This window comes from Lepisma saccharinum, chromosome 27 (genome assembly GCF_977018435.1).
Source record: "Lepisma saccharinum chromosome 27, izLepSacc3.1, whole genome shotgun sequence".
Classification (NCBI taxonomy): domain Eukaryota; kingdom Metazoa; phylum Arthropoda; class Insecta; order Zygentoma; family Lepismatidae; genus Lepisma; species Lepisma saccharinum.
Genome location: NC_139255.1, coordinates 41,307,537 through 41,333,368, shown reverse-complemented (window position 1 = coordinate 41,333,368; position 25,832 = coordinate 41,307,537). Strand labels below are relative to the sequence as shown.

The following is a 25,832-nucleotide window of genomic DNA, read 5'->3' as shown; positions in this document are numbered from 1 at the left end:
TTTTTGGTTCATGCAGTCATTTTATATGTAATAGGTTCAACTATAATGTCATAGCTACTATAATATTTAATTGTAATTTGCTATGCTTAATTACACTTAAAGATCCCCCCTGTATCCAAGTGGTTGGTGGAAATGGTCCTTTATTTTATCATTGGTGTGACTTGTGGTATTTTGGTGTTAACCAGAATCATGACATTCTGGAGCTAGTTTTTTGCATGTTAACAGTATCCGTATTTTTAACCACTAATGTGCTTAATTCTTGAAGCTTTCCTTGCAGCAAATGATGAAGAGGTTCTCTCAGGATATCAAGCAAATGATTTCGAGAGAGGCGTCCCAGCTTTCGAGAGCTAACGTTACTCTCATGTTCACTTCAATCCCTGAAGACGAGGGTGTCATTAGCTCTCAATAGCTCGGAAGCCAATCCAGAAATCACTTGGTTGATATCGCGAGAAAACCTCTTCACTAATGTGCTTGTTACTGCAAATTCATCTAATATTCTACAACTATACCTGCCGCAAAATTAGTTTGGTATTGACACTTGAGAACCACGTGTTGAAATCGGGGTTACGTCACTGCGGGAGGGTGGGTTGCTGGCATGCGAGCCAATCAAAATCTTCCCAGTGCTTCACCCAGGCCCTGGTTACCTAGCAACAGAAAACGTTTTTCTCGGTGTTGCCGCTTATCGGGCGATTCTTCCTGCGATCAGATTTCATGTTGTTGGGAGAGGACGTGTTGTTTGTTTGTTGCGTTGCGTTACTGTGATATTTTAACCAGTCCGTTTGTTTAGTGTTTATTGAATTTGGAGTATTCTTTGTTGTATATAGCGTGTTATTTTAGTGTGTTATTTTTTGTACATAATTTTCTGTGTTCTGCTTGAGTGTGTCGTGTGCTTGTGTGAAGAATGTCAAGCACGGGAGGCAATACTCGAGATGGCAATGTACCAAAGAGGCCATGCCCTAAAAGAAAAAGGAATTCTTCTCAAAGGACAAACGCGGGAGATGATTTGTTCTGAACGCAAATAATTTGAGCAAGAGAAAAACAATGGGGGGTCGAATCATTTCTGTAAATAAAGTTCTGGACAGGACTGCTGCTGCTTTCGGCGTGTCTTGGAACACTATTGTTACAATAGGGAAAGAAAAATATAATGTGGTAGAAATAAATAAATAAATAAATGCGAGGCTTCAAAATTGGAAACCCCAGGAAAGAATAGGAATATCAGTAAACGCGTGACAAATTTAGATACTTTTCAGCAAGATGCTATTCTTGCCATATTTACTCTTATTATAGGAGGAAAGATCATCCCACTGTTGGGAAACTGCGCGTTTCGTTGAAAGATTCGGCATTTTTTCAAGGTGGGGAAACATCTTTAAGGACAGTCATAAAATATCTGGGATTCTCATACAAAAAAAAATAATGGACCCAAAATAAAGTATGGAGGCATATGGAGATGTGGAGGTAGAGCTCCACACATTCTCGACCTCGACTTAGGCCATATTATGGAGGTGATGTGGTGATATGGTTCACCAACCGCCTTTACCACAGGTTTGCCCTAGGTACTCACTTGGGCTGAGTCGACCTCGGAGCCGCTCGGGATATTTGAAAAAGTTCCACAAACCACCGCGGGTCTCATGCGTGAAAATCAGACGCCCCGCCAACTGGACTTTGTGCACTTCAGTTGCGGTATAATTGAAAGACGGGCAGACTTGAACGGCGACTTCGGAAAGAAATGATTATTGAAAGTGTATATACAGAATGGATTGAAAAGGTAACCTGTAAACAATGCTTGTTTCATTAATTCGTTCATGTTGTAAGGGAGATGGAAATGAATAGAAAAAACAATAACACATTCATCATTGTTGTCATCATTGTTATTCCATTTTCCTCGTAAAACAATAACACATTTCATCATTGTTGTTTCTCTTCATAACACGTTTTCCTCGACACAGTGTCAGACGGCTGCAGTGCGTACTGTACCGCATGATATGGCAACACCGTGACGCATGTTCCTTCAGCTCTCAATACCAAACTAATTTTGCGGCAGGTATAGAGTGTGAATCAACTCCAGTGTAAATGTTTTACTTTTTCTTTTTAACCCTAGAACACTAACGTATCATGAATTTTACTGTGTCGATGAACACATAAAATTTCAATCCACTTTCGCACATTCATGGCAGTTGACTTAGTAGTCTCTTGATGAGCATCTGAATTTTTGTCATATAAATTACTATTCTAATTATTTGTCGCAGTGGTAGCGTCGTCGCCTTGTAGTCAAGGGGTCCTGGGTTCGATTCCCGGTGGAGGCACAAGTGGTTCGGATCCCACTTTAAACTGTAGGTCCAGTCCCAATTATCCTTACTGTGCATAAAGTGGACTTAAAACACCAAATCATTCTAATTATTTGTGTTCCTATTTTTGTGAATTAAAGTATTTAGGAAGAAATTACGATAAAAAAAAGTTAGTGCTCTATGGTTAATGTAAGCATTAAAATGATAATGTCTCATGTGTTTTCGAATTATTCCAATTGCTTATCTCTTTATTATGAAAAAATCAATATGCTGACACAGGCAGAAATTTATTTTATTATAAAATATAAAGTAAACGTAACATTTCAACCTTCTAGCAAGGTCTTCTTCAGACTCTGCACCAAGTACAAATGTAACAAGACACAAAAACAGGATGATTTATATACACAAGCATTACTCCCCTCCAGACTATTAGAAAGTAGTTCTGGAACATTCTTGCAGGTGGCTTTCCCTTGTCTACTGTACTTTCACCTTTCAGCATATTTAGTTTTTCAGATCATGGAAACATGGTTTAATGGTGTTCCTCTTTATTATACACAAACCTGTTGTATCTAAATGTACATCGTAAAGACATGTAATGAATTCTTACTTGCATCTTTCTTGCAGAACAATTTTTTTTGTTACAAATATGAGTAGGTTAACACGTTAACTGCCACGTCGGCCATAATGACCGAAACTGGCACATACCAATCACACCGTGTGGGTCATTATGACCGAAACATGTGGCTTGACTTTGTTGTTCCTAGGGTTCAGTCGGTCACGAGTATAACAATGATGTGCATAAGGCATGGGAGACGAGTTCACATGAAACATTTTTTGACTGTTCTATTTTTTATAGGAAAAAAGTGAAATTTTCGAATTTGCGAAATTGAAGTCCAATATCCATTTGGTGCAAGAGACAAAATTGGTGAAGTCACCCTGACAGTTAACATGTTAAGCACAGTATTTTCTTTGCCAGTACGTGAATACATATTTTTTTTTAAATCAAGCATTGTTCTCATTGAAAAGTGCTTATATAAGTAGGTTAGGTTGCTTTACTATTTCTATTGTTCCTCTCCCTTCTTCATGTAGATATTTTTTTGAAGCTCAAAACACATTCCAAACATCTACCTTCGCAACTTAATTTTCAGTAAGAGATTTGTTCACAAATACTGTTTTTCATGATCCAAAAGCAACAGAATCACATTCTACAAAGTTCAAACATTAATTTGCACCCATTTCCAAACTTTCAAATGCTTTCTGTATTCTCCCATATACCATGCAAAATTATTCAGCATTCAGAAGTCCAAATGCCAGTGTAAGTAATTTCTGTATTTGTAATGGCTGAAATTGAAATTTTTGTTGTTTCTTTCATTACCTTTGTTTCCCTAAATATCCACATTGTTGAATTTCTAAGATTTTGTTCTTGACCTGAAAGTCCTCATACCTAAAAATAGACCTGTGGTGGATTTTGGACTGTTCACAGTATTTGAAGAATTCTCCTCTGTAACAATGATCAATCACATTTGAATTATAACAAATATGGAAGCTTGAATTTTAAAATATACATATACATGTATTTGTGCCGCTTAGGTAACACTAGAAATCAGTTGAAATTTGGACTGGTTTTAGCATGTAATTGTACACAATTTTTGTGGTCATATTTAAGTTTTTTAAAAATTTTCTGCGAGTTATTTTTAGTGTGCAACACTGTGTTCACTGTTAGTATTGCAAGGTATGCTAAATTATTTTTTCCATACTACTTCAGCTTCGTAAATGAGGCTGTTCATATTTTGGAGTACAATTTGGACAGATTGACATGTTCCATAATATTTAAAACTATTGGAAGAAAGGTGGATTGATTACATTCAGGTGATTTAAATCACTTTAAATAAATAATTTATGGAATAATGATTATAAGTCATTCCATATGAATCAACACAGCCCACACAACCTGACCATCTCCGATTTTCATGAAATTTGGGGAGTTGAAACTATGCATGGAACTTAGTAACTATGAACATTTTGAGTCTCGCGCATCTTGTAATTGTAAAATTATTCAAGGTCAAAGTTTGCATAAATTGCCCTTTTTGAGCCCGCTTAGCTATACTAAATGTTCTGTAACTCTGCCCCTATTTCGCCTAGGAAGCTCAAATAAACCTTATTGTACAGGGAATATAATAAGTTTCCAGTGATATATAACAAACTTACCATTGGATTAAAACATAATTTTGTCACGTGACCTTGACCTTTGACCTTGAATATCTCAAAACTTGTCATCACCAAAAATCGTGAAAAATCTATATTTGGTCCCTCATGCCATACACTAAAACATATCAAAAAATCATTCTGGGTCTGCAATGGGATCAGAAGATACAAAATAATATGTTTAACTATGTGACTGATAAAAGCCTCATTACATGAACTATGACGAGTCAAAAGTCCCTTAACACCCCCTAGAAAATGTAAAGGATTTATCCTGGTCATGTCATGAAAGAAATAGGTTAGGCACAGGGAGATCCCTAGCCGTGTGTGTCAAGTGCAGGTCCAGCATATTGTTGACCGCCATATTGAATTCAACGCAAAAATTTCAAAGGAAAGGGGGTTATGTGATATATCAAATCAGGATAGAATTTAACGAGAAATGAAGTGACGAAGGTTTTTCCAATGTATCTTTAGCCAGCAAAAAGTTATACGCATATCTTTCACTTACAATATAGCCTATGCACATTATAATGTTATTAATGTTCCTGTGAGCACACTCGTTGACGTCTCTCACACCCACATAGAATATTTGGCAATGTAGCAGGTGCAACATCATCGCAAGCAGCAATCTCTCAGATTGTCAATATCACGGACTTTTACTGCATGCACCATTCTCTTCAAATGTTTCTGAAGGTAAAAGTCTTCCTAAGGTGTTAGATCTGGGGAATGAGCAGGCCTTTTAATAGCTCCCTTTCTGCCCATCAGTCTACCTAGAAATTTAACATGAAGAAATTGCCACAATGTCCACATAGTGTGGTCACACACTGTCCTGTTTAAACACTCTGGAAAAGTGCCATATCCCGTAAGCAAGGATGAAAAACCTGTTCACTTAACAAATCCAAGAAGCCCTCACCATTTAAGGTTCCGTTGTTGAATATGGATCAACTATTCCTGTTCTCCATACACTATACCACATCATTAGCTTACCAGCAACAGCCATTCAGCTGGGATCTGTCTACTGTAGATTATCAAATCACAGGTATTGCATATTCTTTTTATTAACTTCACAGTGAACATAAAAATTAGCCTCTCACTGAAGAATTTTTCATTCCAAAGAAAGTTTCACGTAATTGTTTCAGATAATTTTCCCAATATTCTTCACTATTCAACTATTTGGTGAATGTCCCTGATTAAAATCGTATGCAATGGTGCGTATACTTCTTTCTCTTCCGAGATGTCAGCGTGATCTCAAGGAGTCCCTAACATGTTAGGAGCATTCTAATGCTTTGTTTTTAACACCTCGAAAAGGAGAAAATGGTTGCAAGCATGCAGTAATAACTTTTTGCTGGTTAAATATATGTTGGAAAAACCTTCGTCACTTCATTTCTCGTTAAATTCTATCCTGATTTGATATATCACATCATCCCCTTTCCTTTGAAATTTTTGCGTTGAATTCAATATGGCGGTCAACAATATGCTGGACCTGTGCTTGACACACAGTTAGGGATCTCCCTGTGCCTAATCTATTTCTTTCATGACATGACCAGGATAAATCCTTTACATTTTCTAGGGGGTGTTAAGAGACTTTTGACTAGTCATAGTTCATGTAATGAGGCTTTTATTAGTCACATAGTTACACATATTATTTTGTATCTTCTGATCCCATTGCAGTCCCAGAATGATTTTTTGATATGTTTTAGAGTATGACATGAGGGACAAAATATATTTTTTTTCACGATTTTTGGTGGACATGTTTTGAGATATTCAAGGTCAAAGGTCAAGGTCACGTGACAAAATTATGTTTTAATCCAATGGTAAGCTTGTTATATATCACTGGAAACTTATTATATTCCCTGTACAATAAGGTTTATTTGAGCTTCCTAGGCGAAATAGGGGCGGAGTTACAGAACATTTAGTATAGCTAAGCGGGCTCAAAAAGGGCAATTTATGCAAACTTTGACCTTGAATAATTTATCAATTGCAAGATGCACAAAACTAAAAATTTTCATAGTTACTAAGTTCTATGCATAGTTTCAATTACCCAAATTTCATGAAAATCTGAGATGGTCAGGTTGGAAATTGCACATATCTGTGTTGATTTGGCATGGAATGACTCTTATTTCTCTTGTGGTTTACAGTTATTACAAGCATAAGAACACAGTTTTTAGTTGTAACGTTTCAGGAGAACACACGCTCCCTTCATCAGACATTTATTTTTAGTTTGACTAAAGATACAGTTATAACAATGGTTAACAATTTTTTAAACAAAAGAATCCGTTATACTGTTTGACCAGCGATCCGAGAGCTCCAGTTGGCAAAGTGCCAAGAAAAAGGGGAAGTTTGTGAGGGGAAGGCAGGCGGGAGAATGCAGTTCGGGGTTGCACGTTGAACAGTGTTACCAATCTGCGAGGATGCTTATCCACCAGAACATAAGTATTGAAAACTGAGGGACATGCACAGAAGTAAAGGATTGTGACAAGGACTTGTTTTGTATCACAACCATGTCGTTTGTCCTTACAATTTAAAATAGAAGGATAGGACGGTAAAGAATTGCAGTTTCACTTAAACAAGGTATTTTTTTTCCAGAGGGGCAAACAAGGCACATTTTCTCCAAAAACAGTGCAGTTCCATAAAAAAAAACATTGCTTAAATTTGAATTTATGGTGATCATGCAATAATTAACACATATTATTGTGGCTAAAATGAAATTATATGTGTGAAATTCATAATTTTTGGTTGACTTCCATTTTTCATGCCCCCCCTTCCAGACCCCCATGGTGGTGGCCCGAAACCAGATACGGGTCCGGTTGGCTTCCTCTGAGGTTGGGTCAGAGATGCCGAACTTGCGCTACGTTCAAGACTTCAGCATTTGCAAAGATGCCTCTCCACAGCCAGAGCACTTCTAACATCTTGTGTCAATATTCTCCGGTGGGCAACATTGCTTTCTTTCCCAACATGACACTCGCTCTGCTCGCGTTTCAGAGAAGCGGTTCCGCAAACTCCCCCAATTTACGACTGGACTCTTCTACTTTGGGCATGCGCAGAAAACTGGAGAGCTCTCGGATCGCTGGTCAAACAGTACAATGGATGTTGTCAATGTCAATTGCAGAAGAACACTGCAATAAATTAAATAATGAAAATGGTAACATAGACCCATTATGGAGTTTTCTTTTTCACAAATGGAGTAAGCCACCATCTTTAAAATTTAATGTAACAGAAAACATCAAGAAACTTTGTGAAGGCAATGATGACTTTGAATTACCTGATGATATTTGGGATTCATAATTTTTTTTAAATAAAAAATAATGTGATCAATTTTTTTTTATCTGGAAAAAAATAAAACAGACTGTTTGTTTTCACAGTTAATTTGTTATATTACAAGAGAAATAATTCTACAATGCAAGCAATACGTACATACAAGAAAAACTATTATGGAATAATGTACATAAGGATTTTGCAGATATCAATGAAAGTACAATAATCTCGTAAACATTTAATGGTGTTTATTAGGCTCTAAGAAAGAAAACAAAATATATATGTACTGATGGGGTGAGGGACATACAAAAGGAAATGTAATATGTAAACTGTAAGCACACTTAAATTTCTCTTGATTTAAAATTCAATAATTATTGTGACAAGAATATCAAACATTTTGTGTAGAAAGTTATACACACATATATGGACTCCGATCATTACCTAGTAACCATCAGATTAAGACAGCGGATCTCTAACACAAAGAAAGAACAAGGGATTAGACAGACTAAATATAATGTGAAACTGGTGATAAAAAATCCAGAAAGAAGAAGAGCTGAAAATATACAAAATTCCATAACGATAGAAGAAAATGGAAAAGAATAAAGGAAAACATTCAGAAAACAGCAGAAGATTCAATAGGATGAGAAGAGAAAACTAAAAGAAAGGAATGGTTTGACGAGAGTTGCCAGAAAGCATTAGATGAAAGAAACATAGCTAGAAATAAAGTTCTCCAAAGAAAGACCAGAGCAAGTGTAGAGATTTGGATAGTGAAAAGAAGAGAAGCTAAAAGAGAATGTAGAAGAAAGAAACGGCAGTGGGAGAAAGAAAACCTAATAGAACTAAATGAACTACATAATAAGAAAGAAATAAGGAATATGTATCAAATAATAGCAAACTATAAGAAAGGATTTCAACCGCAAACAAATTTGTGCAGAGATAAAGAAGGAAATCTTATTGGAGATAAAAAGAAAATAATAAGTAGTTGGGCAGAATATTTTAAAGAATTATTAGGCTTCGATGAAAATTAAAATAGGATAGAAGTAAGAAATGACCAACAATGGGATGAAGAACAAGACTTGCCTGAACTAATGGATGTCGCAAGAGCCATACAAAGCTTTAATAATATCAAAGCACCAGGAGAAGATCAAATTACTGCTGAAATGCTCAAATATGGAGGAGCAGAACTAAAGAAACAAATTTTTGAGCTGATCAAACAGATCTGAAAAAAAGCTGAAATGCCAAAGGAGTGGACGGTAGCAATAATATGTCCGATACACAAAAAGAATGACAAGACATGTTGTAAGAATTATAGGGGCATATCTCTCCTTAATGTGACATACAAAATATTTACAAAAATTCTGGCAAAGAGACTAGAACCATACATAGAAACCATAGAAACACTAACAGGGGACTACCAGTGCGGATTCAGAAGTAATAGATCAACAATAGACCAAATCTTTGTGCCCGACCCTGTGGCCGAGTGGTTAGCACATCGCGCTGCGACGCCAAGGGTCCCGGGTTCGAATCCCGGTCAGGCTTGGTTGTTTGTGAATGTCCATTCATCAATTTTTCATCATTTCATCACTCATCCCCATCTTCGCAAATTAGCCAAGAGGCACAAAACGCGAAGTAAAATAAACTAAATCAATCAATCAACCAAATCTTTGTATTAAGAATGATGTTAGAGAAAAGTTTTGAACACAATATTAACATACATCAATTATACGTTGACTTTCAACAAGCATTTGACTGTATACAAAGAGACAAACTCTATAAGATAATGAGAGATATGGATATCCCAGAAAACTTAGCAAAATAGACAGAAATGACCTTAAGAAATTCAAAATGCAAAATTAAAATCCAAAAGAAACTATCCGAAGAAATTCAAATTGGAAAAGGACTACGACAAGGGGATAGCCTCTCCACACTGCTGTTTAACATAAATCTGGAACATGTAATTAGAAAGATTGAAATGGAGGAACCATCTTAAATAGGACAATACAATACCTTGCATTTGCTGATGACGTTGCCTTACTAAGCAGATCATCAAAAGCACTAGAAGATGCCCTGAAACAATTACAAGGTGGACATGAGATTGGACTGGAAATAAACCAGGATAAGACAAAATACATGATAACAACAAGAAACAAGATCAGATATCAAACTATAAATGAGTTTGAAACACACAGCCAAAAGTTTGAACGAGTTGGAAATTTCAAATATCTAGGTTCAACAATAACAGAAGATAATAACATTGCCGAAGAGGTAAAAACAAGAATAACAGCAGGTAACAGTTGCTACCATGCATTTGGAAATGTTTTAAAATCCTCACAAGTGAACCGAAAGCTGAAACTAAGACTGCATAGAACCATAATGAGTCCAATAGTGATGTATGGGTCGGAAACCTGGTGTCTGACAAGAAAGGAAGAAGAAAGGCTAGATATGTGGGAGAGGAAGGTTTTACGTAAGATATATGGACCAATCAATGAAGATGGCATCTGGAGAATTAGGACAAACAAAGAACTAGCAACACTTTACCAGAACCCAAGTATAACAAGTGAAATAAGATCCAAACGCCTTAGCTGGCTGGTGCACTTAGAAAGGATGCAACCAGACAGAGCAATATATAAGATCTACCAAGGGAAACAGGAAGGCAAGAGGAGTGTTGGCAGACCCAGGAAGAGATGGCTCGACCAGGCAGAAGAAGACCTCAAACGAATGGATATAAGAGGATGGAGAACTAGAGCGAAGAACCGAGATGAGTGGGCAGCTATCACCAAGGAGGCCAAGGCCCTGCATGGGCTGTAGAGCTGTAGAGTAATTAAGTAAGATATCAGTGAAAGTACAATAATCTCGTAAACATTTAATGGTGTTTATTAGGCTCTAAGAAAGAAAACAAAATATATGTACTGATGGGGTGAGGGACATACAAAAGGAAATGTAATATGTAAACTGTAAGTACTTAAATTTCTCTTGATTTAAAATTCAATAATTATTGTGGCAAAAGTATCAAACATTTTGTGTAGAAAGTTATACAAAATACTAATCATGTTATACCATTAATAGTGTCAATATCATTAAACTGTAAATGAACATGGCAGCTGATATTTTGCATATCATTTAAAATTTGCCAAAATTCAGCTACTGGAAATGTGATGCTAGATATGAAACCATCACAGGCTGAGAATGTGCAGAGCCCAAGTCCCATTGTGCTGCCATTAAGTTTGTTCAGTTTTTTTGCAAAGATTGCGGGCAAATATTTCAATAAATCTTATTAATTTTAACCAGGAAGTTTCTGAAAAAAGCGATGAGGAAGCAGATGATGACGAACTTCAGGAGCTGGATGAAGAAGGAGACACCAGAAAGAAGATTAAAAGGAAAAAGAAACAACTTGATGAGGAGAGACTATCAGAAGATGAGTTGCAGAATGGTATGTAAGGTTTATCCATGATACTCTAAGCCTGATGTAATTCTTGTGTATTATTATGCTATTTCCTCTAGACAACATCTAAGAAGGTGTCTGAAAACTCAACCTCACTTTCACTTAGTACACATAAGACCTAGAATTTCAGTTTTTTTTTTTTTTTGTACTAAACGTAGCTTAACGAAGTTATAAATAATAAAATCTGTAAATAGACAAATATATTAGGATAGGCCCAGCCTCCCATCCTCGTAGGATGCTTCGCCACTGATGGCCAGGTGTCTCTTCACACTTTCTCAAGTACTAATTTAAATCAGGCAATTTTTTTTAATAAATAAAAAACTTTAAGTAAATACGAGGGGTGTTCCATAACTGATTTACACTTTTGACTGCCCTTCATCCCAAGGTTGACCATTGGGCTTGCCATGGCAGTCACAGGTAACTAGTACCTTGGTCTTTTACCTGATATCAGCACTGGCCAATCCACTTGAACCACGGTGCATTTCCTGCACCACTGTCAGTGTGTGCATGGACAACATGGAAGGACAGCACTGGACGTCTTGAGTTTTTTGTGCCACGGAGATTAAGTGACGATAGTAAGAGAAGTATGGTGTGTGGCGACACCTGGAATCCCGCCTTGGCAATGGCAGCGGGTATTTCCTGACTTCTATGCGGGCACGCATTATCATGTCACAAAAGCACTTCCGTGGCCACATCTTTTGATGGTCCGATGGAATCTGTGGAGTGGCCACATGGTGTGCTGTTAATGGAGGTCTCCGGTTCGAAGCAGTCGACGAGGATGATGCCCTCAGGGTCCCAAGAGATTGTGGCCATGTGATTGCAAGCTGCGGATCCTGCCGGGAATGTCTGATGTTTCCATTGCGTTGGTTGGACTTTGTCCCTGACTCATGGTATTGCCAAGAAGAGGTTCCAGGTGTACACACACACCATACTTCTCTGACTATCGTTGCTTAATCTCTGTGGCACCCAGGTTCTCTTTCCAAAAGAACCTCGTTGTCCAGTGCTGTCCTTCCATGTTATCCATGCACACACTGACAGCAGTAAAGGAAATGCACCGTATTCACGTGGATTGGCCTTCTTCTGTCCAGTGCTGATATCAGGTGAGAAACCAAGGTACTACAGGGTGAGTCATAAGTCTCCATACAAATGGTGAAAACGGTGACTAATGTTTATTTTTCCTTTTCAGGCAGGTGAACCAATGGAAAAGAGATGCCAATAACGAAGAAGAACAGATTGACATAATTTTGTTGGCTGGGAGTGGTACCACCCGTCATGTACCACGTACATTCAATGCAACCCACAGAACGTAGATAACCCATTACACCGTGGCCAAACTTATCAATAAATTCAGAAGGACAGGTTCCGTCGCTGACAAAAGCAGGCCTGGAAGACCAAAGACAGCAACAGATGAAAGAAGGGTAATGCAGGTGCTGACAGCGATGACCAGGAGTCCGGCAAAGGGGACCCGATGCCTCTCTGTGGAAATTGGAATCAGCCAAAGCAGTGTCATGCGCATTTTGCAAGTGAACAAGTGGCACCCATACAAGCTGCAGCTCTTGCAGCATCTTACAGAGGACAATCCCGACCATAGAGCAGAGTTATGTGAAATGGCACTGAATTTCTTGATAAGTTTGGGTTGGCTACGGTGTCATGGGTTATCTGAGTTCTGTGGGTTGCATTGAATGTACGTGCTACAGGATGTGTGGTACCACTCCCAACCAACAGAATGATGTCAATCCATTCTTCCTTTGTTAGTGGAATCTCTTTTTTATTGGTTCACCTGCCTGAAAAGGAAAAATAAACATTAGTCACCTTTTTCACCATTTGTATGGAGACTTATGACACCCTGTAGTTACCTGTGACTGCCATTGCAAGCCCAATGGTCAAGCATGCGATTCAGATCACTTAAAAGTGTAAATCATTATGGAACATCCCTCGTAATTTATAGAATAATGTACATAAGGATTTTGTAGATATCAGAATCACTTTTGTTGAAAGTACATTAATCTCATAATCATTTAATTGCATTTATTAGGCTCTAAGAAAGGAAACAAAATATATGTACTGATGGGATGAAGCTGATACAAAAGGAAATGTAACGTATAAACTGTAAACACATTTAAATATCTTTTGATTTGAAATTCAGTAAATTTTATAGGCAAAAATAGCAAACATTTTGTGTAGAATAATGTACAAAATACTAAGCATGTTTAACTGTGAAAATAGTGTCATTATCATTAAACTGTAAATAAATATGGAAGCTGATATTGTGCGAACTATCATTTTTTAAAAATTGCCAAAATTCAGCTACAAAGAAAATAAAAAATATTTTAAGTTACAATTATAGTTTCATTAACGCACTCAACAAACATTTTCATAGTAGGTTCCTATACACATTATCAGAAACAGAAAAATGTATATTTACATATCATTTTTTTATTTGCTTTAATCAAACTGTTAAAATATTTACAGGGCTTTTTACCAGAAAGAGCCTTTATATAAAATAAAAAAATACATATATCTATATGTATGCAGCCTAAAACCATACAAGCAGTGTTTTTTTAATCCATTTAAATAAAAAATAATAATTTTATTTAAAAAATCATCAAAATTTATTTATTTATTTATTTTACCTAAAGTTTCAGATACAGTACTGAATGACCAGTTTACACTGAAACAGTAACAGCATTAAAATAACAACAACAAAATAGAGTACAAACTCTGAAAACAAATCAAAATTACACATACATCGTTGACAATTGTCTAAAACGTTTGTTCTGGCAAGAATATGTCCACATCCGTGGTGTTGAGTGAGGAAGATAACGTCCAACTTTCTTCAAGTGTGTCTGGAGCTTTAGTCAGAGGTGTGCAGTTGTGAAGTGCCACCTATGTTCAGTCACCATGTCACCTGCCACTTGTTGATTGTTGTTTCAGTCTGAAATCACCATGTTTCATACCACATGCAACGTTGGTGTGAAAACACTCATGTCACTTGCCACTGTGGTATGACATTCCTGTGTCACCAGCCACTTGTTTCTTCATTCTGAAATGTCTGTTAACTTTAGCGGCCATCTAAGACTGCAGTAATCCAAGCGGCTGCAAATGCACATCTGTCCCAGTATGAAGTGGCTGAAATTAACATGTTATTTCTTGAAAACTAGATAAATTTCATTTGTGGTTTATTTTTCAATTTTAGTATTGAAAGTACGTCAAAAGTGTCATATGTAGCACTGAGGTGCAAGCATGTAAATGGACTGTTTTAATATGGTATTCGTTATAAATCAGGGTTGCTATGCATCTGAAAAACTTGGAAAACAGGGAATTTGGCTTGTCAGGGAAATGTCAGGGAATTTCGATTACACTTGTGGATTTGATTCTTATGATTCCACTTCCAAAAGATATTCAGTTTAGAAACTTGTTTCTTTCGTTCTTTTGATTCTCAGTCTTGAGCAAAATTATGGTTCCTTTCAATTTCTGTAATAAATTTTCACTTTATAATATGTACTAAATATTAGAAAGAATATCATAGTAAAATTTGCAGTCCAGATATCTGATTGATAACTAAAGTACATTGACAATATGATCATAATTATCGAAAAGGGTGGTGAAGATGAGGTTATCGTCTATTATTTTATAGATCTTAGTCTTGTTGGCATTTCCTCATGGGCGGAGTTTGAGCTTTTGCTTTGGGGGGGAGGGGGGGCAGACTCTGGGAGAAGCATATCATATTATAAACTAGTGGTCATGCAATAACCCTCAGGTATTGAATATCCCCTAGTTTATAAGTGGTCCGCAGGCCTTCCCCCGGAAATAAAAAGAACAACCGCTGTGTTTTAGGCCTTTTAGATTTGAAAATGTTAAATTTCCTCGCTTAAGTAAACAAATATTAATTAGTATATTGGTTGTCAGTTTTAAAAGAAGCAAAACAGTATGATTATTGCATTTTGCATTTTATTAATTTTTTATTGATACAATACTCGTATTACTTTAAAAATGTTACGGTACAATAGTAAGCTTCGGATATTTTAGAAACATTAAATTGAAATGTTCTTTTGATGCCTCAGCAGTAACTGTTGATTCAACACTAATTAATTTTACATTTTTCTTTCTTCAAACTGTACACATCAATCAAATCTTCTAAGACCCACTATTGCGGCACAATTACCGCACATGCCATCATGCCAAACGTCAAGATTTACGGTATGGCTTCATAACAAAAATGTAGTAACTGAACTTAATCATGTGTTATTTTTTATTTTCTAAGTTGGGGGGGGGGCAGGCCCCCTCTGGTCCCTCCAGAACTCCATATGCATTTCCTATAGAATTCCTATATGAAACAAAAATTTCTCCAGATGCTCTGTATTTATAAATGTAAGCAAGAAAGCAGCATTTTCTAAGACACTATAAATCTGCCAGAAAATGAGAATTTTTGTATGATTTATGAACTTTTTCTGTTGTTTTTATATTGTGGAGATCTGTTACAGTAAAATAATGTACCTCTGTTACCTTAGCCTGACGACTAGATGAACGTGATTGTAGCACCCATTACATTTGATGCAGATTGTAATTTTACATTTTACTCTTCGAATTTTCACGTGTTTTTGTTCATGTAGAATGAAATTTGCTAAAGTTGGGAAAGTGAATATTCATAATAATTAACTGATTATATATTTAATTGAAAAACACAAGGTTCAAAAGCGAAAATCATGATGATAAACATGTCTGGAAAAATTTCATTTTTGGACTGGAAAACCTGGAAATGTCAGGGAATTTCATAATCAAAATATCGTAGCAACCCTGTAAATGTTTAGTGGTGATTTATATTGAGGAATAAATACTGCTTGATTATGTGGTGCATGTCTTTTGAAGTTAACTTTACACCTCTGCTTCTATTTGGATACACAACAAAAGTATTAAATGGCGAAATGGATGGGTTACAAACCCAAACATGGAACTTACGCTTCTGTGGCTACTAAAAAAATTTATGAAAGATTTCTGCAAAATGTATAAATGTCAGAATCTAACTAAACATTAAAGGTAGCTGGTAATAATTTAATAACTTTATCTGGAAAAGTTAATGTACCTGTATCGTGGAGATATCAGCTTGAATATCGACAATCCCATTAGATTTTAAACATTTGTGATGTTTCTTTAACACATGCAACAAATTATGAACTTCAGAGTTCATTTTATTACTTTTTGTAACAATGTGAGCAAGAATGTCAGATTGTGTTGAACAAATTTCAGTCAAATCCTGATGTAACTGCAACATAATTGCATGCAGTTTCTTCCTATTTTAGTTTTTCTTTCTTCAGAATTTTAAAGTGCAAGCTTTGAAAAGAATGGAAATGTCTATAATTATTTTAAAAAAGTGAGAGCCATCCGTAGCGAGTTGAAGTTTGCTTAATTTTTAATGAAATGGCTAAGGTTTACACAAGATAACATTCCATCTGGATACAGGTGCAATTAGAAGAAGCAGAGGAAAAAGGTAATTTACTCAAGAAATCTCTTTTCAGGGAGACTTTGTAGCCTGTGCATTAATTCAAAGTGAATAAAAACAATCAAAAATATAGCACTACTGTTTATTTACAATTGCGATAATTTCTAATTCATTAAATCACTCTCTGAAAGTTTAATTAATTTCAAAAGGTAAATTGTTCATAGGTCATTAGTAGAGGCACATATTTTTGGTAAATACAAAAGCAAAATTTCGGTACAAAAACAGTCGATTTCGGGTTCAAAAGCGGTAAATAAAATAAAATATCGGTGTTATAGCGGTGAATAATCACATCAACAGTGCTATATAAAATGACATTTTGGTTTTAAAATTGTGAATATAATCCTAAATTTGATTTATAACTGCACTTATTCCACAAAATAAACTTCTCTTCTAATAGCATATTTTTGTAGTTACCAGAGTATTAAGTTTATTCCTGTGTAAAGGGATCCATTTTTGCTTCTCAAATATTTACATCAGAATTAATCAATTTTCCGTGAATTGCATAACTCACAGGATACTTCAGACTTCAGAAAGTGTCGTGTCGGTATATAAACGGTAAATTTCATGTTTAAGTGTATATTTCGCATTTTGCAGTTCATTTCGCATTATTTCGTGACAAAACAGGGTAGAAAAATGCACCTCACACCTTTCAGAAACATGAAAAATGAACGTTGCAGTACGTTATTTCACATTTCGTGTTTTCGTCAAAAACGAAATTTGCATGCCTCTCGTCATTAGTGTTAAATCATGAATGGAATAATTTCTTGACCAATAAAAATATTTAGTTTAGGGTATTACAATGTTTGTATTTTAAATAGTTTCAAAGATGAATGAACGTGCATAAGTAAGTACTTCATTATGTCTTTCTTTCCTTGAAACCTTAATTATTATATTACTGTACATTTATTTAAAATATATATGTAACAATGAACACAACTTCTTCTAATGCATGGACCCTTGAAAGTACCCATTTTCAGAATATTTTACAATTTCAAAGTTTTCCACAAGTGGAAAGTTTCGATTTGCACATGTGATATGCTGTATTGTTTTCTGCAGGGAACCAAAATCGTGGTAACTGCTTTGAAATGTGCTACTTTGTTGTGTTATGTGTACTCTCTTTTATCTAACTCAGATGATGGTATTCACAATTATGCAGTTCTGTAATTCATGTTATGAGGAAGATAATATTTTTGAAAAACAGATTAGTCACACGTGTTTCAGTCTGAACTAAGGATCATATTTTTCAACGTTTATACCATTTAAAGATCCTATATTTCCCTGCTTGTTTGGCCCATAGGAGTAAATGTGGGTTATGTAATTGATTTTTTTCCGTTTCAGGTAGGAAGGTATATATTTCTAGTTTTGGTCACATAGGATTTCTATCTCTTGTGGTTCACTGGATTACGTGTATTATTATTATTTTGTACATTCAGGAAAACTAGCTAATGACATTTTGTTTCTCGTTATAATTTTTATTGTAGATGTAATAAGAGACCGAGAATATAAGAAGAAGAAGAAACAGAAGGATGAGTTCTTTGACGATGCCCCACCATTTGATGAGGATGCATCATTTTTTCAGATGAATATCTCTCGTCCTTTGATGAGGGTAAGCTTTTTGTTTTGTCCAAATGGCACAAGATTAAATTCCGTTGATGACATGTATTTTGACATTGTGAGGGTGTTGGGTTGTTTTTGTTGCCTCTGCTGAACTCGTAGTGTTGTTACTTAAGCCTGATCGCTCAGAGAACCAACTTCAAATTCAATTTTTGTTTTTTTTCCGTCCAAAGGCAGAGAGGGTCAAATGAACACTTGAACCAATCGACTTAGTCCAGTTGCCATGGGGATGGGAAATTCTTGAGGTAAGCAGGTGGTAAGGGCATACCCCAACAAAGCCAGGGCATGGCAATGCCTAAAGGTCGCTGCAGAGTAGCAAACTAATGGGTCTCTGATCCTCTGCCTCTTCCTGAACCGCAAATGAAGGGTGCATTTGGCGGCAGAAGGTGTAATTCATAACCGAGCAAAAGTCAGTCATGTGGCAACACCACTTTTTGTACTAGAAAATCTAACATCTGAAGTCGAAAAGTCTAGGTATTTTCTTTGGCTAGATGGGCTTTAGGGCTAGGCCAAAACCACTTTCAACCAATACTGATACTCTTTACAGATTCACATAGATGTCTGTAATGATATTTGATAATTGTGACAATTAAAAGCAGTTCAAAATATCGATTACTTACACCCCACTTATATGCATTAACAGGATGTCTGTATACCAGTCAAGGAAAATGTCAAGCAAAAGTCATGAAATTTTGCTTGAGGTCAAGATTTTTTTTTTGTTTCTGTATAGTGAATTTACATTCGTATATACCTGCACTGGGATTTGGAAATGTACAATTGTATTGAGTCATCGTTTAGATTTGTTCACTTCGTCTCTTTAGAATTACATTCTTGTGTTAATGAACTTTTGTAATAATATTAAATAGATTAATGTGGCCATTTCCCATCCAGGATAAAGTCTGAACCATTAATTTTTACATACAATAATAATGAAAGCAAGTCTAAATCTTTTGTTAAAGTACAGCTTCAGTTTTCATCTTAACCAGTCTTGTGGTAGCGGTTTTTCATTGAATAAAAATATATATTTTCTTAATTTTGCAAGGAGGAGATTAAATAAATGTTAAAAAAAGTGCCCAAGAGAAAAGAAAGAACGGTCAAGAAAGAGTCAAGAATTTTGGATTTGTTATTTTGGTAGACACCCTGATTAATTTACCAAGAATTTTCCTTTAAAATATTTAATTATTACACCATAATATTAAAATAATCACCAAATCCAGGTTTTCACACATTACTGCTGCAAAATAAATGGAAACTTCTAATCTTGCCTAACTTCCAGGATAGTTAGTCTCCACAAGTGTCATGTAGCATTGCTGTGGACCCTGTGAAAGAACAAAACACCCGAAAGTATCGGCTGGAATTAGTAAACAAATCACAATACCGAGTGTCCCATAAAGGGGTTTACACTATTTGAATGTTAATAACAGAGAAAGTATTACAGATAACCTGATGGAACTTGTTGTATCTTGATCTGTCGATCTGTCATGATTAGTGCTTGTTGCCATTCATTTGTTTTTCTTTAATTTCAGTTCAGTTGCCAGTAGTGATAAGTAATTGACAAGATGGCTGGGAACCTTTCCATTGAGCAACGGAAGTGGATTTTAAAGTGTTTTTGGAAATGTGAAAACATGAAAGAAGTGCAGAAACGATGGCAGGCAGAATTTGATGTATGGGCTTCTTGGGGGATCTTGTGAAAGTTTGTACCACTGCTTCCATCCATCTTTCGTCCGATACTGATTTCTTCCTGCCACACCGTCCCAGATCACACACAGTTCCTTCCCTCTCAAACTTGTCGCGTAATTTCGTAATTGTTACACGTGATGGTGGCGCAGTATCAAATTCTGCTCGCCATCGTCTCTGCACTTCTTTCATGTTCTCACATTTCGAAAAACACTTTAAAATCCACTTCCGTTGCTCAACGGAAAGTTTCCCAGCCATCTCGTCAATTACTTGTCACTACTGGCAACTGAACTGAAATTAAAGAAAAACATATGAATGGCAACAAGTTCCATCAGGTTATCTGTAATACTTTCTCTGTTATTAACATTCAAATAGTGTAAACCCCTTTGTGGGACACTAGTTTCCAATAGGGATGTGACGAAGCTGAAAATTTACCGATGCCGATGTACTCACCGATACTTTTTGGAACCGATATTTAACCGATTCCGATACATAAGAGTATTCAACAGAAATAGGATATTATTTTCAACATGACAAAAATAAATTTGCTCAAGAAATGCGAATATACATTTGCATCTACAAAAAGTGGTTATGTGAACTTCTTAGATTCTCAAGACATTTAACATTAGTACACAAGCAGTTCTTTGAAATGCAAAATGAATTAATGTTAAAAATTTAATGCTGGCAGATTCAACTTCAGAAACATGGGTTTTGGAAGCACTCCTTCTCTTATCGCAAATCTGTCCAGCAACACTGAATACTGATGCAGCAGGTATTCCCAAGTATTTTCTCAGCACTTACTTCAGGTTTGGATACTCACTTTTGAATTTCCAATACAACAGCGAATCCTGGTCACGTGGACTAGTTGGTTCAGCAATGTACTGTTTTATTTCTGATTTTGAGGTAGGTTGATCCTCTGAATGAGAGTTTGCAATAATTTTATTACAAAAACTCTACAATGATGAAGAATCATAACCTAATTTTCAATAAATCTTACAAAACTAAAATATAAAACTTATTAGAAGGTAAAACTCTAGTATTATCTGTACCGGTTTAAATATCGGATTTTTGCCGATGCCGATATGTCAATTTCTGCCGATTTTCCTACGCCTGTAATCTGCTTCAGCACATCCCTAGTTTCCAATACTGATATAGGCTCAACTGTTGTTTTTACTGTGTATTTTTTCAAAAATTCACCCAGAATTGTGTGTTTTTACTGATTTTTAACTTGAGATTTATATAAAGACGGTTAGGTGAGATATTGGTAGACAGGCTGACATTATATCCTCGCCTCCCCGATGGTGCTGTGGTAGTGTGGTTGCCTTGTAACTAAGGGGTCCTGGGTTTGATACCCGGTGGAGGCACATAGTGGTTCGGATCCCACTGTAAACTGTAGGTCCAGTCCCGATTAGCCTTACTGTGCATAAAGTGGACTTAAAACACCAAATCAAATCAAATTATATCTTCTCTGCAACAAAGCACACATATTGTTCTGAATACTACACAGAGGTAGAAGAGTGCAAAAAAGAGTATATTATAATATTTTTTTATGTTATTTGTTTGAAGCAGAAAAATAAAGTTGTAAAAAATTTTGACTTAACATTGTACATGATGATACATGAAAAATGTGTTGATACAAGGCTCATTCAATATATAACCGGAAATATGTTGTATCAAATATGTATTACAAGCACCAAAAGAACTAGAGTACTATGTTTCAACATAGTCCCCCCTAGCTCAATACACCTACGCAGCGCTTGATAAGGGCACTGATTCCACAGGGGAAAAAATTTCTTTTGGACGCGTGCGTAACCACTCAAGCACCGCTGACTGGACTTCGTCGTCATTCTGGAACCTCGATCCACTTAGTCCATCTTTCAGTGGGCCAAAGGTGTGGAAATAGGAAGGTGCAAGATCGAGCGAATATGGAGGATGGGGTAAGCACTCAAACTTTAGGTCATCAATGGTAGACAATGTGACATTGGCAGTGTGTGGTCTCGTATTGTCATGGAGCAAGAGCACACCAGTGGACAACAGACCACGTCGTCTATGCACAATGGCTGGTTTCAGTTTTCCACACAAAAGGTTGGAGTAGGTGGTACTGTTTACATTATGCTTCCATCTGAGAAGCAATTACACTGACAGTAATACGCCTGTTCTCCCGTATCAAGTCCTCCACTTGAGCAATGTTGCTTTCCGTGACTGCAGTTACAGAGCGACTGGATGCGGAGAATCTTCAACACTGGCTCTGTTTGAACTTCTCAGCCCACTCGTACACTTGTGATCAGCTCATACAGTTGTCACCGTACTGAACTGTCATGCGGCGATGAATTTCTATTGGTTTCACGCCTTCACTCAACAAAAATCTCACGACACTTCGCTGCTCCAGCTTGGAGCACTCATGTAAAGGAGCCGTCATCTTGTGTAAATGTTTCCCAGCATCCCGTGCGCGAGGCAGGCATGCCAGCCCCAGCTATGAATAGCTTACAGATGCCTTCATAAAATAACAAACATATAACAATCACGGTCGTACTTTAGATTTTTTATATGGCTTTTCCGGTTATTTATTGAATGCACCTTGTATATTGAAATTTTCTTATCTACTCCATAGGACATTTCTAAATTAAATATTTTTTCAAAGAATATTCTGCTTCATAAGTATATGCTGTTATAAGGCTAGCTGAAAAGACCTTGAGATTATCTTTCAATCAGACAGACATAATTAACCCCCTCCCTCTCCTTCCCACCCATCCTTCCATTGTTCCTTTATTACCACCGACAAGTCTTTGCTACAACATTTTTTCTGAAGAAGCTGGCCAGATTTTCTCCCATGCATGATAAGAATATGCATGGAATAGAGGCACATATTTTTGGTAAATAAGAAAAATTTCGATACAAAAACAGTAATTTCAGGTTCAAAAGCAGTAAATAAAATAAAATTTCAGTGTTGTTGTGGTGAAAAATCAAATCAAAAGCGGTATATAAAAAAATACATTTTGGTTTTAAAATTGTGACTATAATCCAAAGTTTGATTTAAAAATTGCACTTATTACACAAAATAAACATATCCCTTCTAATGGCAAATTTATGTACGAGGGTGGTTTGAAAAGTTCTCGGAATCACCACCAGATGTCAGTGCTAGGACAACGAGGTTCCCGCATAGTAATAGGCCATCCTTTATTAATAAACACGTGGCGCGTCAGTGTTCTGGTGCGGACGTCACTTTGTAGTTGTTCCCGTGCAGTGCTTTGTGAAGATGGAAAAAAATCGAGATTCGAGCGGTGATTAAGTACTTCGTAAAGAAAGGTATGAAATCAAAGGAAATTCATGCCGATTTTCTGAACACACTGGGGGACTCTGCTCCTTCATATTCAACTGTTGCAAAGTGGACAAACGAGTTTAAATTTGGTCGGGACAGCTTAGAAGATGATCCACGTAGTGGTCGCCCAAAATGTGCTACTACCCCAGAAATTATTGAAAAAGTGCATAAATTGGTCATGGAGGATCTCCAACTGAAAGTGCGTGAAATTGCTGAAGCTATAGGAATGTCATCCGAATCACATTTTAACAGTTGAATTGGATATGAGAAAATTATCTGCAAGATGGGTGCCGTGACTTTTAACACAGGACCATAAACGCATCAGAGTGGACATTTCCGAACAATGTTTGACTCGTTTTAAGAGAAACCAAACAGATTTTTTGCGCCGGTTTGTGATGACAGATGAAACGTGGGTCCACTACTATACCCCAGAGACAAAACAACAGTCAAAGCAGTGGAAACATGTTGATTCACCACCACCAAAGAAAGCAAAGGCAATACGGTCGGCCGGAAAGGTAATGGCGTCAGTGTTTTGGGATGCGAAAGGGATTCTGTTGATTGATTATCTTCCCACTGGTCAAACAATTACGGGACAATACTACGCTAATCTCCTCGACCAACTAAAGCATAAGATACGGAAAAAGAGGCCAGGTTTGGCAAGAAAGAAAATCATCTTGCATCAGGACAATGCGCGCCCTCACAGAGGTGTCGTTGCCATGGCAAAAATTCATGAACTTGGTTTCGAATTGCCACATCCGCCTTATTCGCCTGATTTGGCTCCCTCAGACTTCCATCTTTTCCCCAAACTCAAAAGTTTCCTAAGGGTCCCGGGTTCGAATCCCGGTCGGGCTTGGTTGTTTGTGAATGTCCATTCATCAATTTCATCATTTCATCACTCATCCCCATCTTCGCAAATTAGCCAAGAGGCACAAAACGCGAAGTAAAATAAACTAAATCAATCAATCAATCAATCAAAAGTTTCCTCGGTGGACGGAGATTCGCTTCAAAGCAAGAACTAATAGCCGAAGTTGACACGTATTTCACAGGCCTGGAGGAATCTAATTTTCGAGATGGGATCAAGGCATTGGAACATCGCTGGACCAAGTGCATTAGTGTACAGGGAGACTACATTGAAAAATAAAAAAAAATCACTGTTGTAAGTCGTTTCTTTCTATTCCATTCCGAGAACTTTTCAAACCACCCTCGTAGTTACCAAAGTATTAAGTTTATTCTTGTATAAAGGGGTCCATTTTTTCTTCTCAAATATTTACAGCAGGATTAATCAATTTTCTGTGAATAACTCAGGATAATTCAAACTTCAGAAAGTGCTGTGTCTGTAAATAAACTCTAAATTTCGTGTTTAAGAGTATTTCACATTTTGCAGTTCATTTCGCATCATTTCGTGACATAACAAGGTAGGTAAAAGCACTTCACACCTTTCAGAAACTTGAAAAATTAACATTGCAATGTGTTATTTCACATTTCATGTTTTCGTCAAGAGCGAAATACGCCTGCCTCTAACATGGAAATGTACACACCATTACTTAACATGAAAATTGGTTGCAAAAAAATGTTTTTCTGTTATTCTTTCAGGCAATTGGAGAATTGAAATACACTCACCCAACTCCAATCCAATCTGCTACCATACCCGTTGGTCTCGAAGGAAGAGATATATGTGGCTGCGCTGCAACAGGTACAGGGAAGACTGCAGCATACATGCTCCCAATCTTAGAGAGGCTCCTGTACAAACCAAGAGCTATGCCATCTACCAGGGTCTTGGTTCTGGTGCCTACTCGAGAATTGGGTGTGCAGGTCTACCAAGTGGCAAAGCAGTTGGCGCAGTTCACGGATGTAACTGTGGGACTTTCAGTTGGTGGTTTGGACGTGAAGACACAAGTAATTATGTTTTTAGTTGCATTTGTAATTATGTTTGCCCCATTATCTTGTCATTATTAGTGTCTTTTGATATTATTTCCTTTTTGTTTTGTGATCAGATATTCCTACAGTCTTTACTTTCCTTTACCACACTGTCAGTAAACTCGTTTCTTGCAGACTAACCTGACTAGGTTGAAAAAATCAGGGAATATTGTGAAACCATTCAAAAACCTAGGAAAAATCAGGGAAAAAGTTCTATATTTATTTTAAATTTCTTGATTAAATATATTTTGTGTTAATTTTTATATGTATTTGTATATTATATTTTCTTCATATTCAACAATGTTGAATACACTTCTTGAATAACAGCCTTATAACTGAGTAGTCAGTGTAATGTGGTACAAATCCGGAAGACTCAGGATCGAACATTTGTTAAGGCATGTAGCATTGTGTTTGACCATCATCCATTTAATCATTCATCTGCATCTATTAGTATGTTAAAGAATTATAAAATGGCGTAGAATGTTATTTGAATTGTTTGAAACTTTGAAATTTGAAAAGGATTAGTACGAGGGTCACTATTTATATTTTGAGCCTAACAATGAAAAAACAGGAATTTGGCATTGAAAACTGCTTTATTGTTTTTCGAAGTATTCTCCTTTA

General features: G+C 36.5%; 1 protein-coding gene across 1 annotated transcript in view; it reads left to right on the top strand.

Moving 5' to 3' along the window:
- Positions 1-25,832, top strand: part of Rs1 (Dead-box helicase Rs1) — an 88,889-nt gene that overhangs the window by 5,221 nt on the left and 57,836 nt on the right. Inside the window, exons 3-5 of the mRNA XM_083112926.1 lie at positions 11,031-11,172; positions 18,166-18,290; positions 24,888-25,190. Coding sequence (XP_082969052.1) covers positions 11,031-11,172; positions 18,166-18,290; positions 24,888-25,190 — 570 coding nt within the window. The remainder of the gene's footprint in view (positions 1-11,030; positions 11,173-18,165; positions 18,291-24,887; positions 25,191-25,832) is intronic.